This window comes from Notothenia rossii, assembly GCF_949606895.1.
Source record: "Notothenia rossii genome assembly, chromosome: 7".
Taxonomy (NCBI): Eukaryota; Metazoa; Chordata; class Actinopteri; order Perciformes; family Nototheniidae; genus Notothenia; species Notothenia rossii.
The window spans coordinates 12769259-12794507 of NC_136905.1; the positions used below are offsets into that span (position 1 = coordinate 12769259).

General features: G+C 47.6%; 1 protein-coding gene across 1 annotated transcript; it reads left to right on the top strand.

Moving 5' to 3' along the window:
• Positions 1-522: 522 nt before the first annotated feature.
• Positions 523-23287, top strand: LOC307013529 (B-cell receptor CD22-like; the record flags this gene model as incomplete). The annotated part of the gene is made up of 9 exons (XM_079640929.1): positions 523-724; positions 808-1104; positions 14901-15152; positions 15236-15496; positions 17088-17354; positions 17433-17732; positions 17823-17913; positions 20392-20488; positions 23012-23287. 9 exons carry the CDS (start codon positions 523-525, stop codon positions 23285-23287), a joined length of 2043 nt encoding a protein of 680 aa, XP_079497055.1.
• Positions 23288-25249: the final 1962 nt, after the last annotated feature.

Here is a 25249-nt window from a genome sequence, read left to right on the forward strand (position 1 = left end):
AAATCTTATGACCCGAGCTCCTCCAACGATGCAACATATATAATAACATACAATATAAAAAATAGTGCAAAAAGTCTATATACATTTAAATAGAATATGATATATACAAGAACATAATATGAAATTAAACAATGTACATTAAGATGAAGTTAAATACGGTTTATTGCAGTGATAACTATTTATATAAATAAGTAGATCGCAAGATGACTAACAGATGAATGTTTATCGAGGCACTTAACAGAGCTCAGGTGTTTAGCAGTCTTATGGCCTGTGGGATAAAACTGTCCCTGAGTCTGGTAGTTGTTTGAATACTTCATTTTTTTTTAACCTTCGCAGATTTTAAATTATTGCTTTTATTTCACCCCAGGTAGCTTATGCGCCGTGAAGTGGGAAATCACCATGCCTCTAAGTATAAATGGACTAACTGGATCCTGTGTGAAGGTCCCCTGCACTTTTGGCTTGGACTCGCAGTTTGATGGAGATCTGGATCATACCTGCAAAGCAATTTGGACTAGAGGAATCATGTTTGGAACAATTGTGTTTGATTCCAGCCTCACTGGAGATCAGGCAATCGGAAAGCTCACAGGGAACCTGCTGAACAAGGAGTGCACCACCATCTTCTACAACATGCAACCGTCCCATTCTGACAACTACTACTTCAGGATTCAGTGTGATAACAACCTGAAGGGCACCTATCCAACAGGAGTCCATATCAACATTCAAAGTTTGTATTGTGTCTTTTAATTGTTTCACTTTACACATCTTTTGTTTTCCCTTTTGTCATGTACTTGTTTTTTTACTCCTCAGATTCACTGGACCAACCTACCATAACTCCATCTACACTGGAGGTAGAGGAGGGGGCTCTGGTGACGTTGAGCTGCACAGCTGTAGCTCCGTGTCCCATCCTTCCCCCAGATCTGACTTGGACCCCCAGGATAGGTGACATTGAGGAGAAACATGAATCTGAATCCATGGTCTCTGTTATGAACTTCACCTCTTCTTACCTCCACAATGGACAGAATCTTTCGTGCACCGCTCTCTACAAACGACAAGCTGGCAACACCGACCTTCGGTTGGAAAAGTTTATGACCCTCCATGTTCTTTGTGAGTATGTTTCAGGCCTTTTCTTGTTGCTGAGTTGGATGTTGATTTAGTTCACATTTAATCATTCCCTTCATTTGATATAATGTGATGTTATGAAATGTTCCTCTGGGGACTCTGCAGAGCATTTGGATCAAGATGTGTTTACTAAAACTGCAGACTTGATTATCAAGTGGAAAAAAAGGGGACACTAAACCAAAGTCATTTATGAGCTGACTTGAGTTTATTTTTTTATTTAAAGTTCACATATCATGCAAAATGCACTTTTAGATGTCTTTAATACATAAATATGTGTAGACATCACAAAGTGTCGGAAAATACAACCCTCTCTCTTTTCCTGCTTGCACACATCTCTAAAGATAGGGGTACAACGAAGCTGCTTTTCTTTTTGCTAAATTGGATGTTGATCTAAACCAAAGTCACTTATTTGCTGACTTGGTTTATTCTTATTATTTAAAGGTCTCCTATCTTGCAACATGCACTTTTAGATGTCTTTAATACATAGGCTACATATAAGTGTCCGAGAGAGAGAGAGAGATTTATTTTTTGGATTTTTCAAACCACTTTTATTCACAAAGCAAATAACCAAACAGACACATTGTCAGTTCAGACAACGACTGAAAATAAGATCCTCATTCTCCACAGAACACAAAGCATTTTTTAGGCACCACATGGCCTCAAATTCTCCCACATTTTTTGTTAAGCAAAAGTAACCGTAGTCCACTTTCAGTCTTGCTTTAACCATCCGCTTGAAAATCGAAACTGCATTGATATCCAATGATTCCGCAACTTTATTCCTCCTGCTGAGGTAAATGGCCATTTTAGCCTGCCCCAACAACAAATTCAAAAGCTGACTTTTGCTTCTGGCTGTACCTACAACCCAAAATGAACATTGTCTTAGAAAAAACCACATTAAACAAAAACAACATCTGAGTGAGCAACTGAAAAAGACAAAGGAGTCGCCCACATTCCGTAAAACAATGAAAAATGGTTTCCCTCTGTTCACAGAAAGGACAGGCGTCAGACACTGTAGAGTCGATCACTGAAACAAAAGCATTTACAGCTACCGCAGCGTGGAGAATCTTCCACTGGAGGTCCCCACCACTCTTAGTCAGCGGAGGCTTGTAGAGCGCTCTCCACTCAGGCCTCTGAGCCTCCGTCAGGCCCAGGTGGAATCTCCACCGGGTGTCCACTCGCTCCTGGAGTCTGCTCTGATTCAGCACCTTTGTCACCAAATAATAAAAGGTTTTGTTGGACATGGTGCTAAACTTAAAATCAGTAACACTGTCCAATTTTAACAAAAAACCCTCACAACTGAGATCAGGAAAACATTGCATCTCTGGAAAAGAGTCATTGTCATTTGGAGACTTCAGTCCGTTACAGTGAGCAGCGATCAGCGCCAGCTCTGATTGGCTGAGCGGCTGTTTCCAGCTCTGCAGCAGGAGGCTGACCACCCGGACTGACCTGAGGCTCAGACGTGAGGCCAGGCCTGCAGTGTTGTCCAGATGGGTGCCACACACCTCCACCACCTGGCCCATCGTGAGGATCCTCTCCTCACAGAGTCTCTGTTGTAGAGAAGGCCCTACTCCACACACAAACCGAGATCCACGGACCACCGGCTCTCTGAGGAGCCAGAACAGTGAGCCACAGCACTGTGGTCTCTCTTTTTTGAGCAGTCCCCACACCTTGAAGAGACCTCCATAGAAACCCGAGAGATTGTTCAGGCGTAATCCTTTCAGGTCCATTAGGAACAGCGACTCAGCCAGACCCAGCCCACCACAGCGCTAATAAGGCCCGAGCTACGGGTCTCCAGACCAGGTCAGCAGGTCCAGTCAGGAAACTCTGGAGGAACCGGAGCCGGAAAGCAGCCCCTCTGCTTGCCAGGTGAACCAGGCCATGTCCCCCCTCCTCCTTTGGCAGGAACAGGACGCTCTGAGGGACCCAGTGCATGCGGTCCCAGAAGAAGTCCACCATGAGAGCCTGCACCCTGGACAGCAGGTTTGCAGGTGGGTCGGTGCATGCCAGCCGGTGAGCCAGCATGGAGGAAACAAGGTTGTTTAAAATAAGGATACGCCCTTTAAAAGAAAGTTTGGGAAGGATCCACTTCCACTTCTTTAACCGGCCTTCCACTTTCTCTATAAGCCCGTCCCAGTTTTTCAAACAAAACATGTCATCAGCAAGATAAATACCCAGGTACTTTACCCCTGCCCTTTTCCAACCAAGGCCCCCAGGTAACAACAAGCTGTCAATACTGCCCTCTCCTACTGCTAAGGCCTCACTTTTCCCCCGGTTGACTCGAGCAGATGAGATTGTCCAAAAATTGCTCACAGTTTCAGTTAAAACATTGATGTCATCTTGTTTTTTAACAAAAACCATTATGTCATGCGCATACGCAGACAATTTAAAAACATCCCTACAGCCAGGAAAAGAGAAACCCTGTAACTTTGACCTTAACCGGTGTAAAAAGGGCTCTATGGCCAGGGAGTAGAGCATCCCGGACAAAGAGCAGCCCTGTCGGACTCCTCTCTGAGCTTCAAAAGGAGCACACAAACTACCGTTTATCTTCAGTACACTCTCAATGTCCCTGTACAAGACCTGGATCTTGGCTATGAGACCAGCGCTGAACCCAAAAGCTTCCAGCGTCTGCCACAAGTACTGGTGTTCAACTCGGTCAAAAGCCTTTTCTTGGTCTAGAGAAATCAGACCAAGCTCACAGCCCAATGAACCGGAGAGGTCCAAAACATCTCGAATTAGATTCACGTTGTCAGTTATCAACCTGCTGGGTACACAGTATGTCTGGTCTACGTGAATGACATGCTCCATCACTTTTCTCAGCCTCGTCGCTAACACTTTGGAAAGCAGCTTGTAGTCGGTACAGAGTAGAGACACAGGACGCCAGTTCTTAATCTCCTGCAGGTCTCCTTTCTTAGGGAGGAGAGTGAGCACAGCTCTCCTGCAACTCAGAGGCAACCTCCCGTTACTTAAACTGTCTCTGAGCACACTCAGCAGGTCGTCACCTATAACCGGCCAGAGAGCCTTATAGAAGTCTGCAGGCAGGCCGTCTATGCCAGGAGCCTTCCCACTCTGCATGCTCTGCAGGGCCTCCTGCAGCTCCTGGGCAGAGAGCTCCGCCTCCAGCTCAGCATGGTACTCCTCAGGGACGTTAGGAAGGCCCTCATAGAACGACTGCGCCACCTCTGGCTCGGCCTGGAACTCGGTTTTGTAGAGCTCTTTGTAGAACTCCACAGCACACTGACGAATGTCGGCGGACTCCTGAAGCAGCTGCCCAGCATTGGATCGCAGGGAGTGCATCAGCCTCCTCTGACCATGCTTACGCTCGAGACCAAAGAAAAAGTGAGAGGGAGCATCCATTTTCACGATGTTCTGAAACTGGGATCTGACCAGAGCACCCTGAGCAGAAAAAACCCCAGCAGGTCAGACAGAGCTGAGCTTTTAATTTTGAAAACTTCAACATGTTCTCGCTCTCCTGTGGAGTCTGCCAATCCCTGCAGCTCCACCTCTTCTCTCTCCAGAGCTCTCAGAGATCTAGCCATGTCCTTTGTGACATTGAAAGTGTACTGTAGGCAAAGCTGCTTGATCTTCACTTTACCTACATCCCACCACTGCTGAAGAGAATTGTACTCACTCTTAGATAAACGGTAGTTTTCCCAAAATAATTTAAAAACATTTTTTAAATGGTTGTCGACCAACAGAGAAGCATTAAAGTGCCAATACGCACTATTACACTTAACATGATTAATAAAAAGTGAGACTTGTACGAGGGAATGGTCAGAGATTCCCACTGGACTGATGGAGCAGCTTCTGTTTACATTAATGTGATGATTAAAAACATAGACACGATCCATCCTAGCTAGAGACAACAGGTTATCCCTAGAGTGCACCCACGTGTACTGCCGCTGGCCCGGGTGGAAGTGCCTCCAAACATCACACAGCTCAAAGCTTTCTGTTAATCTTATTGAAGAAACACACTCCTCAATGTCAGTTTCGGTGATTTATTGACAAGGATGACGACACCCTAAAACAGAATAATGCAGCAAGATAAGCTGACAAAGTATTACATCCATGCAATTCAATCAACACAAATATATACCACGAAACAGAGTATAGTAGTATAATAGTATAATATATATATAGTATAATATATGGTATAATATAATAGTGGAAACAGTCTTACATGAATGAGTGGACGAACGTCTCAACTCGAGGCGGAGTGCATGAACAATGTTTGAACTAAAATGGCCGCTCGGCACTTCCGGGTCAGAGCACGGCATAACCAGGCAGCGACAGCAGTGACACTGCCCTCTAGTGGCCGGCGATAAACTCTTCATCCCCCCCAGACCGGAAAGCTATGGGCCGGAATAGGTTAACGGTCTACATCCCGTATCCAGCTGCCAGACTCGGGCTCGTAACGTGCAGGCGGCCTCCTCAAGCGGCCCGGCCGAGTCGGCTGGGGCAGCGTCGGCGGCGACTGCGGCACCGGGAGCGGTGCACCCAGGAAGGCACCCGTAGGAACAGCGAGGTCAGAGGACGCCCCATCAGCAGGCGTCGGTGGGGAAGCGCCAATAGCCGAGTCGCGGGGCCCGACAGCCGGCCGTTGAGCAATCCCCTGGGGCGTCGCCCAGCCCGGGTGGATAGGTGGGGGCTGATGACCCAGGGCAGCGGGCGGCGGCGACGGCGCAGCCGACTGCTCGCGGGCGCAGGGTGTGGCCGGCGTGTAGGCACGGAGGAACCGCCGGTTGCGCAGTGTCAGACGTCCCGAACCGTCAACCCTGACCCGATACTGGTCGTGGCCCGGCGACTCCACCACGATCCCCGACCTGTCCCATTTGTGGGGGCTCGGGCCTTGCTGGTTCTGGAGGAATACCCTTTCGCCGAGTGCCAATGGGCGGAGCGGTCTCGAGTGAGTCCCCAGAGACTCGGTGGTACGGGACATACGGGTCCGAAGGGCGTCCTCCTTCGCCGCCCATGCCTCGCGCCATAGCAGGCGGATATGCGGGTTCGAGAACTTCTCGAGGCGGTTCACGAAGGAGAGCGAGCCACGAAGTGGGCGGCCGAAGATGATCTGTGCTGGCGAGAGGTCGCAGTCGGGGTCAGGCGTGTTACGCAACTGCAGCATAGCGCGCAGGAAGCGGTCCTGATCAAGGCTGCCCGACGGGCCGGTGTTGGACATCAAGAGGCGCTTAGCAGTCTTAACCGCAACCTCCGCCCTCCCATTCGACTGCGGAAAGCTAACGGAAGACACACGGTGTTCGACGTGCCATAAGCGGAGGAAGTCCTCGGTGTGGCTCGCCTTGAATTCCGGACCACCGTCGCTCGAGAGCTCCTCCGGTACGCCGAAGGTGGCGAAGAACGACCGGAGGTGTTGGACCAGGCCAGCTGAGCCCGCCAGGGCAGTACCCGCCGTAGAGCTCAGGACCTCTACCCAGCCCGAGAGCCGATCCCCGACAACTAGGTAGTGACGGCCCCCATAGTCGAAGAAGTCAGCAAACACCGCCTCGAATGGCGTGGACGGGGGTGGGGACGGCCGGGGGGGTGTAGCCGCCTGTGACGGAGCATTGCGGTTGCAGTCTGCACACCCGTCCCTGGTGGCCTGAATGTCCCCGGACATCCCGGGCCAGTAAACTATGGCTCGGGCATGCTGCCCCATGGCTGAGGTCCCCTGGTGAGCGGCATGGAGATGCCGAAGGACCCTCCCACGGAGGGATGGGGGAACCACGACGCGGTCCCGATAGAGCAGGACGCCGTCCTGGGCGTAGACGGACTCACAGACCGATGACAGACTCGCCAGGGCAGGGTCGTTAACGTCAATCCCACCCTCTTGCTCGATGAGTTGGAGGAGGTGGCCGAGGCATCCATCAGCCGCTGTTTCCCGTGCGAGGAGGGGCCAAGAGACGGCTCCGAGCTCCCGTGCGTCGTCGCGGATGGAGGCCATGAGTGCTGACTCCATGGCGTCAGGCCCGCTCGGCAGCCCCAATGAGAGGCCGTTCGCTGAACCCGAGGGGGAAGGATGCCTCGACGTGGCATCAGCGGCATAGTTGCTCTTGCCAGGCAGATGCACAATGTCGAAGCGCCATGGGAGGGTGCGCTGCTTCAGTCTAAACAGACGCGAGTTTGTGATCTCATCCAGCGTACGGTCGCCAAAGATTTTCACCAACGGCTTATGGTCGGTGACCACGACGAGGTTGTCGGACCCCTGCGTGAAGTACCGCGTCTGTTCCAGGCCCCATGCCACAGCTAGGGCCTCTCCCTCGACGGCTGCATAGCGCTGCTCCGCAGGGGACAGGAAACGCGAGCCCGCGAGGGTGACCCTCCACCCTCCTGGACAGCAGTCCGGTATGCCCGAGGCACAGTGACAATGTTGCTGGAGCAGGAAGTAGCCAATGCCACGCATGGACCAGTCAGGGCGGAGGCAGGTACGCTTCTGCATGTCGTAGATCTCCACGCCCTCGCGGATGGCCTCCATTATGGCTTGCTTGGACGTCTGGAAGGCCTCCTCCAGAACGGGGGACCATAGGAACGCACAGCGTGGGCTGAGGAACGGCTTAAATGGAGCCATCGTGTCACGCAACTGGGCGTAGTTAGCCACCTGGTTGACAAGGCCGAACCAACTCCTGATGTCCGTCGTGGAGCCTGGGGTGGGGAAGTCCCGGATGGCGTTCAAGTATTTTGGGAGCGGTTCGATGGTAGATTCCGACACCCTGAAGCCAGCGAAGTCGACGCACCTCTCCGCGAACTGAAGCTTGTCCGGATTCAGCACGATCCCCGATCGGCCGACACGCGTCAGGAAGTCGATGGTCCTCCACCAGTGTTGCTCCAGGTCGGTGTCATAGTGGATGGTGTCATCCACACAACGTTCCTTGCGTTCATAGTCCGAGAGGACGGCGTCAAACCGACGGTTGTAGCCATCCCCTGACGACAGGAAACCCTGTGGTGCCCTGGTGTAGCGCCAACGGCCGAAGGGCGTGATGAAGGTAGTGAGGTGGCGATCCGACTCACACAGGGGAACACTGTGGTAGCCGTTCCAGGCGTCCGTGACGGTCTTCCAGGTGCCCTTCGGGACGCGGCGTGCGAGGTGGAACGGGGACTCAGTGGCGAAGGTCTCACGTTGGCAGAACTTGTTGAGGGGGGAGAGGTCCACGGTCCTGCGGGGGGAACCGTCGTGCTTCCGAGTGACTACCATACGATGGCACCACGTCACCGGCTCGCCGTACGGCACGCGTTCAATGACCCCAAGGGCTTCGTCCCGCAGGAGGTCATCGTGAACCCTCCGCTGCCAGTGTAGAGGCACCGTAGCCGCGGTGTGGCATGCCTTAGGCGTAGCTGCGGGGTCCACGTGCATCTCGATAGGCGGCCCCTCCATGCATGGTAGTGCCCGATGGGGGCAAGTATTGAATGTCGACGAGGCATATCTCCCGAGTAGCCAACCTTTCATCCGGTTATTGTTCTCTGGCGTACAAGGGAACGGCAGTGCTGCGGGGCGCGCCGGGGGGACCGTGCGCTGAGGACATGAGCATTGGGCGTCCCCGGGGTCACTTGGCCCCACGCAGCCGCCGTTGGTTGACCTCGTCGCATTGATGGACAGGGGCTGGACTGGCGTGTCAGCCGTGTCAGGGCTACGCCTGTCCTTGGGCCCCCTTGCAACGTCGTCCGACGGGAAGTTAATGGGCAAGAGGCCGAGGTTGAGCAACGACTCGTAGGAGAGGTACATGGCCCGGACTGAGCTGCTCACATATACCATGGAACGGCAGGATGTAGTACGGCCCCCGCTGCAGGTCGTCGAGAGCCTAGCGAAGAACGCTCCCTCGATGGCTATAGGGGAGCGGTTGGCGGCCAACAGGCTGAGGCTGACGGGTCGCAGGTCGTCCCGCGCGAAACCGCAGGCCAGGAACTCCTCCAGAGACCAAAGGTCCGACTGCGCGCCAGTGTCTGCGACGGCGGATATTCGAGCTCCGTCGGCCGAGCCCCGGTTGCTGGTGCCATCCCTCGGCCCGACTGGCATGTCCATCGAGATGGTGATTAACGCCCGGGGGTGGTCTCTCAGCCTGGCTCGCCTCCATTCGCCCTTGGAGAAGATGTGGTGCTCGAGTATGATAGGTGAAGGCCTGTCGACACAGCCGTGCGACGTAGGGGCGCGGCGTCGGCGAAGGCTCCCGCGACGTCGGCCAGGGCGGGCTCCAGCTTGCACCGACGAGACCTGGGATACCAGCTCCGACCCCATGGCGGCCTGTTGACTGTCGGATGACGGCTGTTGACGCCTCTGTTGTCGGCGGGCCCTGTAGCAGCCGATGCACACCTGGTGAGGCTTAGGATTCCACCCGCGAGGCCCCTCCGTGAAGACGTTAAAGACGTTCTTACATCCCGGACACGAGGCACGTTTAGCCCCGTCCGCGGGGCTCGGGGCGGGGCTCGCCTGTGGAGTCGTCTTCAAGCGCCGGAATGACGACATGGCTGATAGGGAGGACGACGGGAGAGCGTTACGGGCCATCTCTTTGTTCTCGACGAGTGCAATCACGTCATTAACTGGCTTGACCAGGACGTCAGTTGTCCCTAGCGTCTCGCGGCGTATGTCCGAGTCATAGATGCCATTGAGCAGCACATCGCGGATAATGTGGTCGGTATAGTCCACGTCCTTACCACACTCGCATACCGCATTATATGCGCATGTCTCTGCTTTACCCCGCACTCTGGCAGCGAATGCGCGGAATGTCTCGTCGCGTTCCTGGCGTAACTGAAGTAGTTCGGTGCGCAGGACGCATGTAGCAACTGGGATGACAGCTAGGGAACGCATGACGGTGATCAGGTCTGGCAAGGGTCCGGAAGCGGCGTCGGGGACGGCTTTCAACAGGCTGTCTCCAAGTACAGGCCCAGCGCACTGAAACAGCTGGAAGGGGGCCTGTGCGTCCCCTATGCCTGAGCCGGCGCGGAATACATTCCAGCGGCGGATGAACACGTTCCATTCCTCTATTGACACGCCCACATCAACTTTGGGCCGATCGAGTCTCGGGCCGTGAGGGGCTGGGGCCTGGGCTGGCGCGGCCATGACAGGCGCTGCGTGCTGGTGGCTACATCCATGAATCGTCAATATAGCAATGACGAGTGCTTCAGACAAGTCATCGGATTTGAACTCGCAGCCGGGGACAGGGCATCCAACAACGACCATGGTGTCGTCATGAAGAAACACACTCCTCAATGTCAGTTTCGGTGATTTATTGACAAGGATGACGACACCCTAAAACAGAATAATGCAGCAAGATAAGCTGACAAAGTATTACATCCATGCAATTCAATCAACACAAATATATACCACGAAACAGAGTATAGTAGTATAATAGTATAATATATATATAGTATAATATATGGTATAATATAATAGTGGAAACAGTCTTACATGAATGAGTGGACGAACGTCTCAACTCGAGGCGGAGTGCATGAACAATGTTTGAACTAAAATGGCCGCTCGGCACTTCCGGGTCAGAGCACGGCATAACCAGGCAGCGACAGCAGTGACACTGCCCTCTAGTGGCCGGCGATAAACTCTTCACTTATTAAGGCACTCTTCGAGGCAGCATGCAGTTCCTGGCGGTTCCTATCCAGCACAGGTTTCTCTGTGCAGTTGAAGTCACCCCCCAGGAACAGATACTCCTCACTATCACAGGTGCTAAGAGTGTGTTTCAGTTTCTCAAAAAACAAAAGCCTCTCTGCGCCCACACTGGGAGCATAAATATTTATAAAACATATTTTAACTTTTTCAAATTCAGCATTTATTTTGAGCAAGTGTCCTGGGATGACCTCATCGACCGTACAGGAGAAGGGTGTAAATCCCCTCGCAAAGAGAATGGCAACCCCTCCACTATTGCTGCGCTTATGGCTGAAGAAGCCCTCCCACCCCCATTCCCTCCTCCAGTCACTCTCGTTCTCAGCAGTGCTGTGAGTTTCCTGGAGAAACGTTACATTTAAACTCTTGTTTCCTAATAAAGTAAATAAAGATCCTCTCTTAGCATCCCCTCGAGCACCGTTAATGTTTAAAGAGCCCAGCTTCATGTCACTCATAATGAAATTATAGTTGCATCCTAACAAAATCAAAAACCTGGCTGAAGAAAAAATAAAAAACCAAGATGTACTTATTCATCATTCTTTGCCGTTTCCTCTCTAATCCTCTGAAGTATCTTCTTTAACCGAGCCTTCTCTGGACCGCTGAAGAAAGGTTCCCCTGGCTTCTTTGCGCCGCATGAGAACCCTGGCAGAATTGTGAAAGATCTGCAAATCAGCAAAAAAGTCATCTAATTTCACCCCCCTCCACCCCTTAGTTTCCGCCAGAAAGGATCTGGGTCATCATTTATAACGCCGTGCGTAGGATTGACGTGGGAAGGTTGCTTACGTAATAGAAATCCGAAAAATAGGTCCATACATTTTCCGCCACTTTCCGATTCACCAAACATTGCGTACCGGCGAGGAAAGTGCGTATGGCACTTCCTACGCCTGTTTCCCTTGATAAATCACAACCGACTCGAAATGCGGTGCAGCTTTTGCGGGCTTTTAACGCCCATGTTTGCCTATAAATAGACAAAGAAACGCCCTTTCATTCATTCATTTTGACCGACTGCATGGAGAAGATTTCAGGAAATGACGACAGAACAGCTAAAAAAACATCTCACACCGTGTCAGATTTTGGTTATTTTGGGGAGGTGGAGATAAATCATATTGTTTGAACCAGAGTAGCAGCATGGAGGTCGGATCTTCACCAAAATAAATAAATAAGTGTTCCGAAAAAGGTTAATGACAAAAAAAATACACATAGCCTTCCTCAGGCAGTGTGTTTGTACCGGGGACAGGAGACCCCCCCTTGATGAGAAACTGTAAGAAATGGTCGGGGAATCCCTCGGATCTGAATTATGTTTTTGTATTTGGCGGTTTGTGTCCCAGCTGTCGATCAGCTGTGCGCAGCGTCTCCACTGCAGCCTGTGCATCTCAACACTTTTAAGATTGGCTTTAATCAATTTGTGAAAATGAATTCTTCCTATATGATAAATTAGAGGTGTGGTGACCACCTATTTATACACTGGGTTCATAATTCAAACTGGGAACTACAGTTGCGGCTATTGTTCCCGCACGGACATGTTATGTGTTACTTATATATAGTGTGTACCCTCTTGGCTCTTTCTCTTGTCGACCCGGGCTGCGACCCGACAACATGTCCTATTCTGCTCTCTATTAAAGTACTATTTTCACATCTCCATTGCACCGCCTCCGACTCCATGTCCTCGGCACTACACTGGTGACCCCGATACGTCTTGGGAAGTTTCCTGGACGGAGCCGAACAAGGCAAGAGGAACTCGAGTTCCTTTCTCGAAATGCCGGGGTTTGATTGGAGGCGTCCGTGGCTGCCACCGGCACGCGAACTGAGGCTTGGTGCGCGCTCCGCGGAAGGCTGGAGACGTTGCTCGCCGTTCCCGCATCGGCTTTCTATCCAACGGGGGGACGATGCACGACCTGCTGGGTCGACCAGCAACCCCATTGCTACCTCGTGGGTTTGTTCTTCGGGGCGTGCGGCCGCACATCCCGGCTGCTAACCACGTGGGGCTAACGACGGCTAGCAGCCACCCATGGCTGCCAGCTAGCGGCTAACCACGTGGGGCTAACAACGGCTAGCAGCTACCCATGGCTGCTAGCTAGCGGCTAACAGCTAGTGCTAACGGCTATTGCTAACGGCTAGTGCTAACGGCTAGTGCTAACGGCTATCAGCCCTTTTGAGTTTTCTGGTGCCGGAGAGGAGGTTCGACCAGCCGGTTGACCTCATGTGGACACTCTCACCTTTTTCACCACATCGACGGCGGTTCCAGACGCCACTCACGTTTTCATCGATGCCTGGGTGGTGCACTCCTGGACCCCGTCTCGCCTCGACAGTTCCGGATGTCGCCCATGCTCCATCGGCCCATGGGTGGCGCGCTCCGGGACCCTGTCTGGCCTCTTGTCTGTCCACGGTTCCTTCCTCCCGGGAGACTGCTCCTGCCTCCTGGGGTTACCTCAAGGCTTGCCGAGGACTTCATGCCCGCCGCCGCGGCACGTCTGCCTGCGGCCGGGTTGCTCTCCTGCTTCCCGGGGACGCCTCGGTGCCTGCTGAGGACTTCATGCCTGCCGCCGCGGCACATCTGCCTGCGGCCGGGGTGCTCTCCTGCTTTCCGGGGATACCTCAACGCCTGCTGAGGACTTCGTGCCTGCCGTCGTTGTGCGTCTGCCTGCGGCCGGGTTGCGCTTTTTCCTGTTGGGTTCTCCGCGACACCTACTGCGGCCCCCTTACGACGGCCCGTTCCGGCCCGCCCCCGGTAGGGGTTCCCTCGCCCTCGTTAGGGCCCCTATCCGCTCCTGCGGCCCCCTTTCGTGGCCCGTTCCATGGCCCGGTCCTCACCTGCGACCACACCCTCGTCGGCCCCTATGGTGCTTCCTCCACGGGCGCGAGGATTTATTTTGCCCTGTTTGAATTCTGGGGGGGCTTGTGTGGTGACCACCTATTTATACACTGGGTTCATAATTCAAACTGGGAACTACAGTTGCGGCTATTGTTAACGGACATGTTATGTGTTACTTATATATAGTGTGTGCCCTCTTGGCTCTTTCTCTTGTCGACCCGGGCTGCGACCCGACAACATGTCCTATTCTGCTCTCTATTAAAGTACCCTTTTCACATCTCCATTGCACCGCCTCCGACTCCATGTCCTCGGCACTACAGAGGTAACATTTTATTTATGGTATTATTTCCACATATTTCTCTCCATTCTTCCTTCTGCCAACGGTGTCGCAGTTACTCGTCTCTCCCGTTTTTGTGTAGTGCGTATGCATGGGTTAGAGTTTGCGTGGAGGACCGCACGTTTTCCCGTCAAGTTAGTATTTTATAAATCGCAAACATTGCGTAGAAACTGCCGTACGCCATTTTTGGAGCGTATATCAATATCCCTTTATAAATGAGGCCCCTGATCCTCTGGAAAGAGTACTCCTCTCCCTTTGCTACCTCAATGATGTCAAAGAAAGACTCACTGTCACTGTCCTCTGAGTCCTCTGAGACTCCCTCTGGCTGAGAGGAGGAACACAGCGACTCCCTCTTTGACACCTTCCCTTTTTGAGCCACACTTCCTTTGCTCACTTGTTCATTTTTCCTCTTAACAGGTAACATTAACAAATCCTCATCCATTACCTTACCACATCCTCTAGAACAGACTCAGCCACTCTGGCTGCAGTGTGCTCACTATCTGCTTTCTGTGTGACCTGAGTGTCTGTGTGTGTGATACTGTGTGGACCGGCTGCCTGTGTGTTTTCTACGCGTGAAACCGTTGGCTCTGCCACGGACCGACTGACCTGCGGTTCCACCACCGGCGTTTCCGCCGCGGGCGCGGGTCCGGCCGTGGACAAAGCAACCGACAGCGGCTCCGCGGCTGGCGCTGACCCCAGCACCAGCGGCCCGGTAAAGAGGTTTTTCACATTCTCCCACAAGTTGGTAAGACTTGTATTGATTCATGAAGCCATCATAATGCTTTAATATTAACAACCTTGGTAGTGCACACAATAGGGTGTTTTGTACATTGGCATGTAGTATGTCTTTTTGACAAGTGCTATATGAGAACATTTGTTTCACTTCCACATTTGTCTGTGTGAAAAAATGTAAATACAGCCAGAAGCTGATTAGCGTAGCACAGCACAAAGACTGGCAACAAGTGGGAAAACTAGCCTGGCTCTGTCTAAAGGTAACAAAAACAGCTTACTAGATTTTCAATCATCTCTTCCAGATCCTCCAAAGAACACATCAGTCAGCTACTCTGCTACAGTAAAAGAGGGCAGCTTGGTGAATCTGACCTGCAACGGCAATGCCAATCCAGCTGTGTACACTTGGTACAAAGTGAATGGAGGTCAGGTGACCAATGTGGGTTCGGGGAAAAGGTTTTCAACCACTGTGTCAGAAGTTGACAGACAATTTTACTGTGAAGTCAGTAACAGATACGGAACCCAGAACTCATCCATCACTCAGATAGACGTACAATGTAAGTCTGATTAAAAAACAGTCACACAGATGATAAATATTGACCAGCAACATTTTAAAAGATATTTATTTTGTTTTATTTAGTTCCTCCCAAGGAATCTACAATAATCACTCAGCCTAAAGGTCCACTTTTGGAGGGCAGCTCTGTTTCTCTGCTTTGCAAAAGCCGGGCCAACCCACCTGTGACCAACTACACCTGGTACAAAGGTGATGAAGAGGAAAAGGAGGCTGGATCAAGTTTGGTTTTAAACAATGTCAAACCAAGCAGCAGTGGTGACTACTACTGTGTAGCAAAAAATGAGCATGGGGACCAAAATTCAACACTGATTCAGCTGGACATTCAGTGTAAGTTGATTTTCACCGTAAAGACATTGAGTTACACTGTCAAGTTCAACAGACTGAATATGGCTCTGCTGTAGAGAGTAGTACTGTCTCTGAGGCCAAGACTGACAGTATATATAAGGAAAACACAGATACTCATCCCCGAGGTCACAATATCCATCGATCCACCAGAGCAATAGCCTATAGGCAAAACACAGAATATCAACAAAATATATGACATAAAATGAACTTACCAAAGCTGAAGTAGATGGTCAACTTCATTCATTTTCTTTCCGTTTCACTGATTTTAATCGCTATACGCTGCTCTCTCTCGTCTCCTCTTCACAAACTTTTCACGGCACACGTACTTACAGCCAATCAGCTCTGAATTATGAGATGACGTTTTGGTGGGGTTGCCAGCACTTTGCCCCACTGGTGATTCTTTTTTTGGTGCACACAATGAATACAAAAAGACTCTGTGCATGCACAGTGTAGTTTTCACAGTACACGTTCATTTCTACAGTGAGAGAGAGGGGCAGCCCAGAGCTACCCCACATCGCTCAACACGGCAAAAGGCACACTGTGGACACTAATCAGAAGAACGCAGACTAAAACAGCAATAGAGAGACGAATCAGACGACTAAACATGATCTTTAAATATTTTCACATATATTTTATACATATTTTTTATACACATTTTTTGATTTATTATTTTAATTCATTTCTGCTGACAGTATTTGGGGCTGTGCCTAATGCCCTGCCCCTGATGACGAGTCACCACTGTGTTATACATATAATGCATATAATGGCACTGTTCTAGCGGTAAACACTGAACAAATAACATGTCAAGCTATGTGCTGTATACATCATAAACAATGTGTGACATGTTTTGGAAGTAATATAGTCTGTGTTTACATTAAAGCATACTCAGAGCTAACACTGTACTGGAGATAATATGTGTAAAGAAGCCGGATATACTGTAAAAGGTACAGAAATGTTGACTAATGTAGTTTGGAACATAATATGGCGTTCAATCGAGGCAGCGTTCAGCAGAGTTTCTATGGTTACACAGCCTTCTCTTCACAGAGCTCACCGCTTGCATGCAGACGCTCCAACGGGGCGTGGCCAGCAGCAGCTCAGTTACATTTAAAGGGCCAGACCCATAATCAGCACTTTTGTAACTGGGTTGAAATAGAGGGTGATGATGAGGCATGCTAGAATGATCTGTTTGGTATTTTGAGTAAAACTCTAAAGACACATGTTTTGTATAGATATGGCCCTATAATATATTGTTCAAATATTCCATAATAGGTGAGCTTCAAATCTTATGAGGATGTTGTGTTTGGTTTCTTTTATTTTGTTTTATTATTAAGATGTTATTTCCAAACACAGAGAATGAAGTGGTTGTTGTCTCAGTTTTCTAAAAAAGGCAACTAAAAATGTAAATGTGTTTTTACATAGACTGTGATTCCCAAACTGTGCTTCTTGTACCATTGGTGGTAAGCTACTCCAACTGGCCTAAATCCTTATCTTAAAACCAATACATTCTTTTTTTATTTTGAAGTGACTGACATAGCATGAACTATTAACATCAGCTAAACACTATGCTTTTCAGATCTCCCTAAGAACACCTCGGTGTCTGTTGACCCCTCTGGTCCGGTGCAGGACGGCAGCTCTGTAACTCTGACCTGCACAAGCATCGCCAATCCAGCAGCAGTGAACTTCACCTGGTTCAGAGCGGCTGGAAAAGAGAAGAAGGGGATGGGCTCTGAGAGAGACTTCACCTTCAATGTGACTAAACTCTCAGAAGATCAGTATTACTGTGAAGCTCTGAATGTCCACGGACCTGGCACCTCAGAGCGTGTCAGCTTTGACGTCACATGTGAGATTGATACACTTTTTTAATTAAAGGCAATCCTTTGTTTCCATTAAACAAAATCAAATTACTTCTTTGTCTCAGTTCCTCCAGAGATCCTGTCTTCCTCCCATTGCATCAAGATTTCATCCATGATCCGATGTTCCTGCAACAGCCAGGGGAACCCGCCTCCCTCTCTGGTTTGGAAGTTGGCCGGAGAGCCTGTCAATCACTTTGCTGCCATCCCAATCAGGGAAGAGTCCCTGGGGAACGTGGGCATGAAGAGCATCATCACCCTGTACGATCTGGACGAAGACACGCTCTCTCTAGTCTGCCTCAGCATCAACTCACTGGGCTTTGACAGTTTTGCGTTTAACATTTTTGTGCTTAGCAAAACTGAGCAAGGTAGAGGAATTGCGAGATGGTGAATTTGTATTTGTTAATAATCTGCCTCTCTGGTTTTAATGATCAATGTGTTTTGTGGGGACTTTTCAGGCTTCCACTCGTTGTCTTTTTGCATCGGTTTTGTAGTGGCAGCTCTGGGGATGCTGCTGGTGTGTGTACCGCTGCTGATAATCTCCTACCGGTGAGAGACAACTTTTTTTTCAAAGCTTGTTAAAAAAAATTGTAAACACATTTTGAGGGTGTCATCAGGGGTGTAACTTGACTGGTGACCAGGCTGGCAGCACATTTAAGCAGTGCAGCCATGGCCACCTCAGAACATTGCTAAATATCACCATGAAATGAAAGACTTTAATATAAAATTATAATAAATGTCTCGATATTGTTGTGTGTGTTACTTTTAGGAAAGGAAAAGTAATCTCTTCCTCGGACAAGGGAAAGCCGGAGACATGCAACCCTGTAGTTACTGATGTGGTGAGTTCATGTTTTGCACATATTGTTAGATGCATTAAAACATGAAGCTTCACTGACCCAACAAAATGTAGTTTTTGATTTTTAAACAGCGGTGAAAGTTGTCTCAAAAAGTCATTATACACTATGTCAAAAAGGCATTGTATGGTATGTTTAAAAACTTTTATTTTTAAAACCCATGATATAGTATGTTCTACAAAGTCATTGTCATCTATATAATGCTTTCAAGAGTATTTGTTTTGTATGCCATGACAAATGTCAAAATAATCAGAGTCAGTAATCAGTAAAGCATGCAGAACAAAGTGCTTTAGAACATGGTTCATATGAATAAAAACTGAAATATAATGCAAAGGTAATACAAAATAAGAAGGTAGTAAAACACAATAGATAGAAGTGAAAGTATATAAAAAGCTAACATGAGATGAAACAATGAAACCTAATTAATAAACATACTAATCATAATAATAGAAAAAAAAGCACCAAAGGTCACAAGTCCAACTTTAATTTGTGGAAAAAGGCCCTTAAAACCCTCGATGGCATACTGTTGCCCTCAGGCAACAAACCACTTTCTTCGACCTCACACTGGCCCTCTAAATATATATATTTTTAAATATACACAATGTCACCTGACATGCTGGTGTCTAATAAAATGAGGGAATTATATGCAGGGTATATGCAGGAATCCTGACATTTTAAGACCTCATCGCAACTTTGAGTTCTAACCGGTTACATTGGCAACACACTTTACCTCACATTTACTATATTGATTGTAAGATAGCAAAACTAAACAGAGTGCAGACAGACTACTGAAGCCTTCTCTCCACATGAACTTCAACCTCTCTGTGAAGGTCAGGTTTAATGCAGTATGCTGCTTTGTTGCTTCTGTACTCTGTGCTCTTTCATTCCAGTAAAACTCCTCAGAAAACATTAGAAACCAGTATTTGACCAATAAACAAAACAATTGACAAAACTTTGAACTATGAAATATGTTAAACTTTGGTGAGCTTCAGCGGGGTAATGCCATATAGGATCTCCCTCACAAATACCCAGGGGTTAAATTGGGCTGGGGCTGTCCGGGGCTAAGCCCTGGCACATAAGACGATGCTCTGACGTCATCACCCTCACACATTTGTCATATGTTTACAAAAAAGGATATATATGTTAAGACTTTTCTCGTTCTTAATATAGACTATATTTAGGGTCTATACGTGTTGACTTTACTTTAAAATAGCAGATCTCTGTGACCGTATATAGTTTGGCTTAGACCCCGGCCCCACACGGTAAAACGCATACGCAAGCGCAAAAAAGGCTTCCTTTCACACGCATTCGATTCATTAACGTGTCCGTTCACACTAGACCGCTGCAAATGCTGGAAACGATGTAGTACATATGTCATGCCTGTAAGTGGCGCTGCTGCCGCCCGAAATACACCAAAAGCAGCGAAGAAGAACCCGGAGCATGGTTGCCATGGTTGCCCTTCTGTTTATTCTCCTCGGTGGACGGCGTGTTCTCCTGCTGTATCTCTCAGGTAGTCCACCAGCAGATGAAAAACACCCACCTCTCCGCCTTTTCCAAGGAACGAGGGGACCGTGCGGCAGTTTCCGTAAAAAAAATGTTCCGCCGGTCAACATGTCCGTTAAAGTTTAAATCTTCCGTACAAAATTAGGAAAGTGCCGGTCTTCTTTGTTATTTTTTGAGCTTTAAAACAAATTGATAACGACTCTGTTCTCTGTATAATAATATAATAATATTTAATAAACGGTGACTGCCTCTCTTTTCCTCCCCCTCTTCTGACAGCCCAGCAGCAGCAGGAGACGTGGGGAGAGGGAGGCGGGCTCTTTCATCGTTATCAGAAAATGATCATATAGGGCACACACGGAGCCGTTGGACCCCCAGAGCGTTGCGTATGCCGGTCTTCCCACCTTGGGACCCGTTACCGTAGTCGTTTATTCCCCCCCCCCCCCCCCCCCACACACACACACACACACAGAGCGGAGCAAGGCAACGAAACGGCGCGCTATGCATGGGGCCGCCTTTTGGGGTTTCCCGACATGTCGTTTCAGTACATTAAAGGGTGTTTCATGTTGTCGTTGCTGTGGGACTTCTTAATACCTTGGAAAATGCCATTTAATACTTTTTAAAAGCCTTAATTTTCGCTAAATTGATTTATCAACTTTTAATACTTTTTAAGACCCCGCGGACACCCTGATATGGGTGTGGCATTTTGTCTGGGGGTGGAGCAGTCCTTTCTGCAAGCAAAGCTGCAGGGGACTCAGGGCCACCACTTGGTAAGATACATTTAAGCAATAGCTCACGACAGGCCGTGGTATTGCTCATTATATCACAGCTAAGGGGCGTGGTTCGGCCCGACGCGAAGCGGAGTGAAGTGAAGTGAGCTATTGCTTTTATAAAACGGTTACCAAGTGTGGCAATATGAAAGAAAAATACACACTCTAATTTAAATAGTTTTTATTAGTAAATAATGATGTTCAAAATGAAATAGTCCCTCCGTTGCCTTCTGCACAAAACATAGTGCAAGGTGGTTGCTATGCAACAACACTAACAGCAAGTGAACATATTAGACAGAGAGCGTTGATCCATTATTTGGCTGTTTATTTACATGAATGTGTATGTTGCTGTTTATTGTGCAGCCACTGAAATACTGTCCAGCATCAGTAGCATGGCTTACGTGGTCACTTGTATAGGTTGAGGTTGTTCGAGGCTGTTGCTTGGCGTGGCGAGAATATTGCTCCACTTTCTCCGGTCCCCGAGATTGGGCTTCCAGTAGCTCTGGAGAGAGCTTTCGCACCTGTGGCCACTAACGGTCATAATTTCTCTACTTTGTTTCAAGACCCGCATCAGAAAGCTTTTGAATGGTGCTACTTTTCGAGTTGGTCTACCTGCTCTTCACGTAGCTCTGCATGTCGTAGTTTAGGTGCTTTTTTTTCTGGAGATAGGAACTGCTCAATCCACTCCTACATACTATAGTAAGACCCCCCCGGAGGTCGAAGTTAATCTTAAATGTTTCCATTTTACGCTTTGTAAGTTTGTTTCGTAACGGAAGAAATTTAAATATATTTATAAAACTGACAAGTCAAATCAAGCAATCTGATTGGTCGATAGCGTTTTTGAGGACCTCTTTGATTACAGATTTGAAAACATCGTTGCTTGCTTTAAAAGTAGCACAATTCATTATGTTAAACCTTCAAAAGTATCTAGATATCCCTGCCCTAATGCCAAAGGAACTGCACACTGAATATGTTTTGCCGTTTGATGTCTATGTCTGGACCGCTGCGTCAAAAAGGAGGGCTTCTGCCCCGTTACTTCTCTGCTGCTGTCTTGTTCCGTTCAGCCTGACGGTATACTGTTTTTCTCAGACGCGGAGGGATACTGACTTGTTGTGAAAAGTAACTTACAATTCTACCCGTGGTATACGCTCAGTATATCACGGCTAAGAACCAATCAGATTGCTTGATTTGACTTGTCCGTTTTATAATTCACTTTTTAACATATTAGAAATGTACACAAACTAAAATGAAAAATACATGCATGTGCATGAATACGTAAAGAAGTATATTTGATTGTTTAAAGACTTATTATGTATTTATTAATTAGCTAAAACTATGTTTTTTGTTCGTTGCCTCAGGGCAACACTGCGCCACTTGGACCACTTTTTTCCAGGCAATATCATACAAGTGTGCAAATGTGCTCAGCTGTAAAATGATAAACCTAGTCAATGTTTTTATTTTACCATCTACTGATATGTACAGGAAATGGACACCAAAACATGTTATGGGCAGAAGGGACACGATCAGGCTGTTAGGGCTATTCCGTCTGACAGTGAGGACAGTGAAGGTCAAGATAGGGTTAGGCACACACACACACACGCACACACACACACACACACACACACACACACACACACACACACACACACACACACACACACACACACACACACACACACACACACACACACACACACACACACAGAAACGCACAGACAGTCACACAGACTCACACAGACACACACACAGACACAGACACACACACACACACACACACACACACACACACACACACACACACACACACACACACACACACACACACACACACACACACACACACACACAGAACACCTTTTGAATTCATATAGTTGTTTTTTCTATGTCTTCTGAATTGTAGAAATCCTTGGTGTTTCAATACCCTCGTAGCACATTGTTGCCCTGAGGCAACAAACCAACCCCTGGTTGAGGGGTGTGAGGGGGGTCACATTTTATAATTGATATAACATAAGGGACCCCTAAGCTCCTAAAACACATGGTGAAACATTTTTTTCCTCCCAAAATAAAAAGTCATGCGATAGAGGGTTAAAGAAGTCCGTCAGGTATGCCATACAAAAAAAATAATATTGCATTTTAGTATGTTATAAAAGTATTTCAGAATTAATTCTCATAAAATGTTTTGCCATGAAAAATGTGTAAAATGTCATAGTATTTTATTCTAAAATAAATTCACTGTATAATTTTTCCATATATGTGTACAAATAAAACATAGTATACTGTATTATGCCATAAAGACATCTCATCATTTGGTTTGACATACACAATGGAATTTAATTAAAAAACAAGTGCGCCATAGAATGTCCAAAACATCATTGAATGACATTTAAAAAAAGGAAACGATGAACGGTTGGTTTACTGGCTAACGAGCTTATTTCCCAAAAGTGTTCTGTTTGACAATGGGCCTTATTGTGCACTACTACCTCCTTTTCTACATCACTAAAGCCACTCTTTTGTTTTCTGTAGATCAACTCTTCAAAAGTGGATGTGATTTATGCTAATAAAGCTTTTCTGGAAGAGAGAGAAGTAGCTGAGGAAGAACTTCTCCATTACGTCAATGTGGACTTTGCTAAACTGCAGGCCCATTCAAAGGGTGAGCCTGGGGAAGGGGAGATCAGAGGCCTGGACTCAAAGACGGAGTATGCTGAGATCCGTCTGCAGTCCAGAGGAAGCGTTGGAGGAGATGCAGAGGAAGAAGAGAACCTTTCTGACACTCAATTGGAACAAGAGAAGAAGCCTTAGTCTCATAGACCTTGAGGTGAAATGTTTATGGCTGACGTTTAGAGTAAATGTTAGTGAAACACAGCAATGTGCGCTTCAAACTGCTACAGGACTTCACCATACAAGCAGATCCCCGCTGAGCTAAAACAGAATCACACAGCTTCAGGCTGTCAACTTGCCAATGATACATCAACACGTGACGCGCCTCGTCCCTCTTACAACCAACCAAACACATTCTCCTAAACATGACGCACTATTTAAGCTGCCGGATCTGCCTGCCTCTGCCTCGCTAATGCTGCTGCTGCTACGACTGCTATCATGTTGCTACTGCTCGCCTCCCCCAGCTTCCACCTATAGGCTCGGGAATAGTTATCTACTATGATGATATATGATGAGGCCCGAGCCTAAATGCCAAACTTAAACTATATAATAAACAAATAATTATAGCTAGCTTCTAATAAACATATCAAGAAACACGCGGGTTGTGTGACTGGAATAAGATTTAGACATAACAAAATTGCCCCCAATGCTGTAATGTAATAAGCTGGATATGACAAAAGCTTTTCTTCTGCTTCTGGGAAAGTAATGACAGAACTTCAAAGTAGTTATAAAAAATAAGCTTAAAATGAACTATCTTATTCTGTACCTGGACCCATGACTCTGTGGATAAAGCGTGACATGAGGAGGTGCACTGGCTCCAGATGTTGAACAGATGTGTACGAACGCAGTGGGGGAAACTGTTACTTGATGCTTGAGTGGCGGCTGAGGTTCGCTGCTGAACCAGCTGCATGCCTTCAGCAGTTTAACACATCAGCCTGCAGCTGGGAGTCTGTTACTGCCAGGTTTCTCTTTGAGCCTGAGCTCCCCCTGCTAGTCTGAGCAACACCTGCCGACAATATTTTCACAATTACTGGTCATTGGTGCTGTGTCGTGTCCATATTTGTATATCCTTGTAATATTTGGTCAGAGTAAAGCGTATCACCAAATATCTTGTATATATATATGATATTTTTTTCAGAAAGCTCATAAACTTGATGTCCTACAGGAGTATTTGTTGAAGCACTATACATGTTTTAAGTGTAATACATATCTATCTTTATTTATTTATTTCCAACAAATATGTGAGTGTACTTGCATCAAATCATGCACACACACACTCCAACATCCCTGAAACCTGGGTAACTTATTACCAGTTTTTAATGTTAAGTATTTTAACGACTTCCAATATTTCCTTGCAGTGCAGTGTGCAAATAGCAACACCATTTAAGTAATAAGCTGGTAGAAAATGTTCGTTATTGACACAGAACACAATTTCCTTCCTGTTATTGAGTTAAGATGATCTTCACTTGTAAGATGTAGTTTTAACATGAACAAGAACAAACCAGATACAATGTAATTGTGTATTTGGTTGTAATACATATATTTATTTGCACCAGTCGTGGCTCCTTTAGAGTGAATTTCCTGCTCTTTTGACATGCTTACTGTAACAGATAAGAATCTGTCTGTATAAGGCTTTGACCTCATGTCTCAGACATTTAACCACATCTGTCTTTCTTGGCAACTGAAGTCAGTGCTGTTTCACTTTCTCTGTGTGATTAAATGCTTGTAGAAAAATCCCAGCATAAATATTTGTGTGTCAAGCAGCAAGTTTACGTGTTTTAAGAATCAAATGATTCACTTTTAATCATCTTCATCTCTGCGTAGCTTCTAAATGTGGCTGCTCAGGAAAGTTCAGAAATAGTTTCTGCTTGTTCAAAAACATCCCACACAATGCCCACTGGCAACTAGTTTGGTAAAGCCTTTACTTCACTTTGTTTTCACTTATATTTACTTCAACTTGACTGTTTCATTTATGACACTTTATGACTTCTACTGTTTATGCATGTAAAGTATCACATTGTTGTTTCTTCCCTCTTTCTGCATTGCCTTTCATTTTGTTTCTCTTCACTTCCTCTTTGTTTCAAAAATGACAAAATGCTCTGA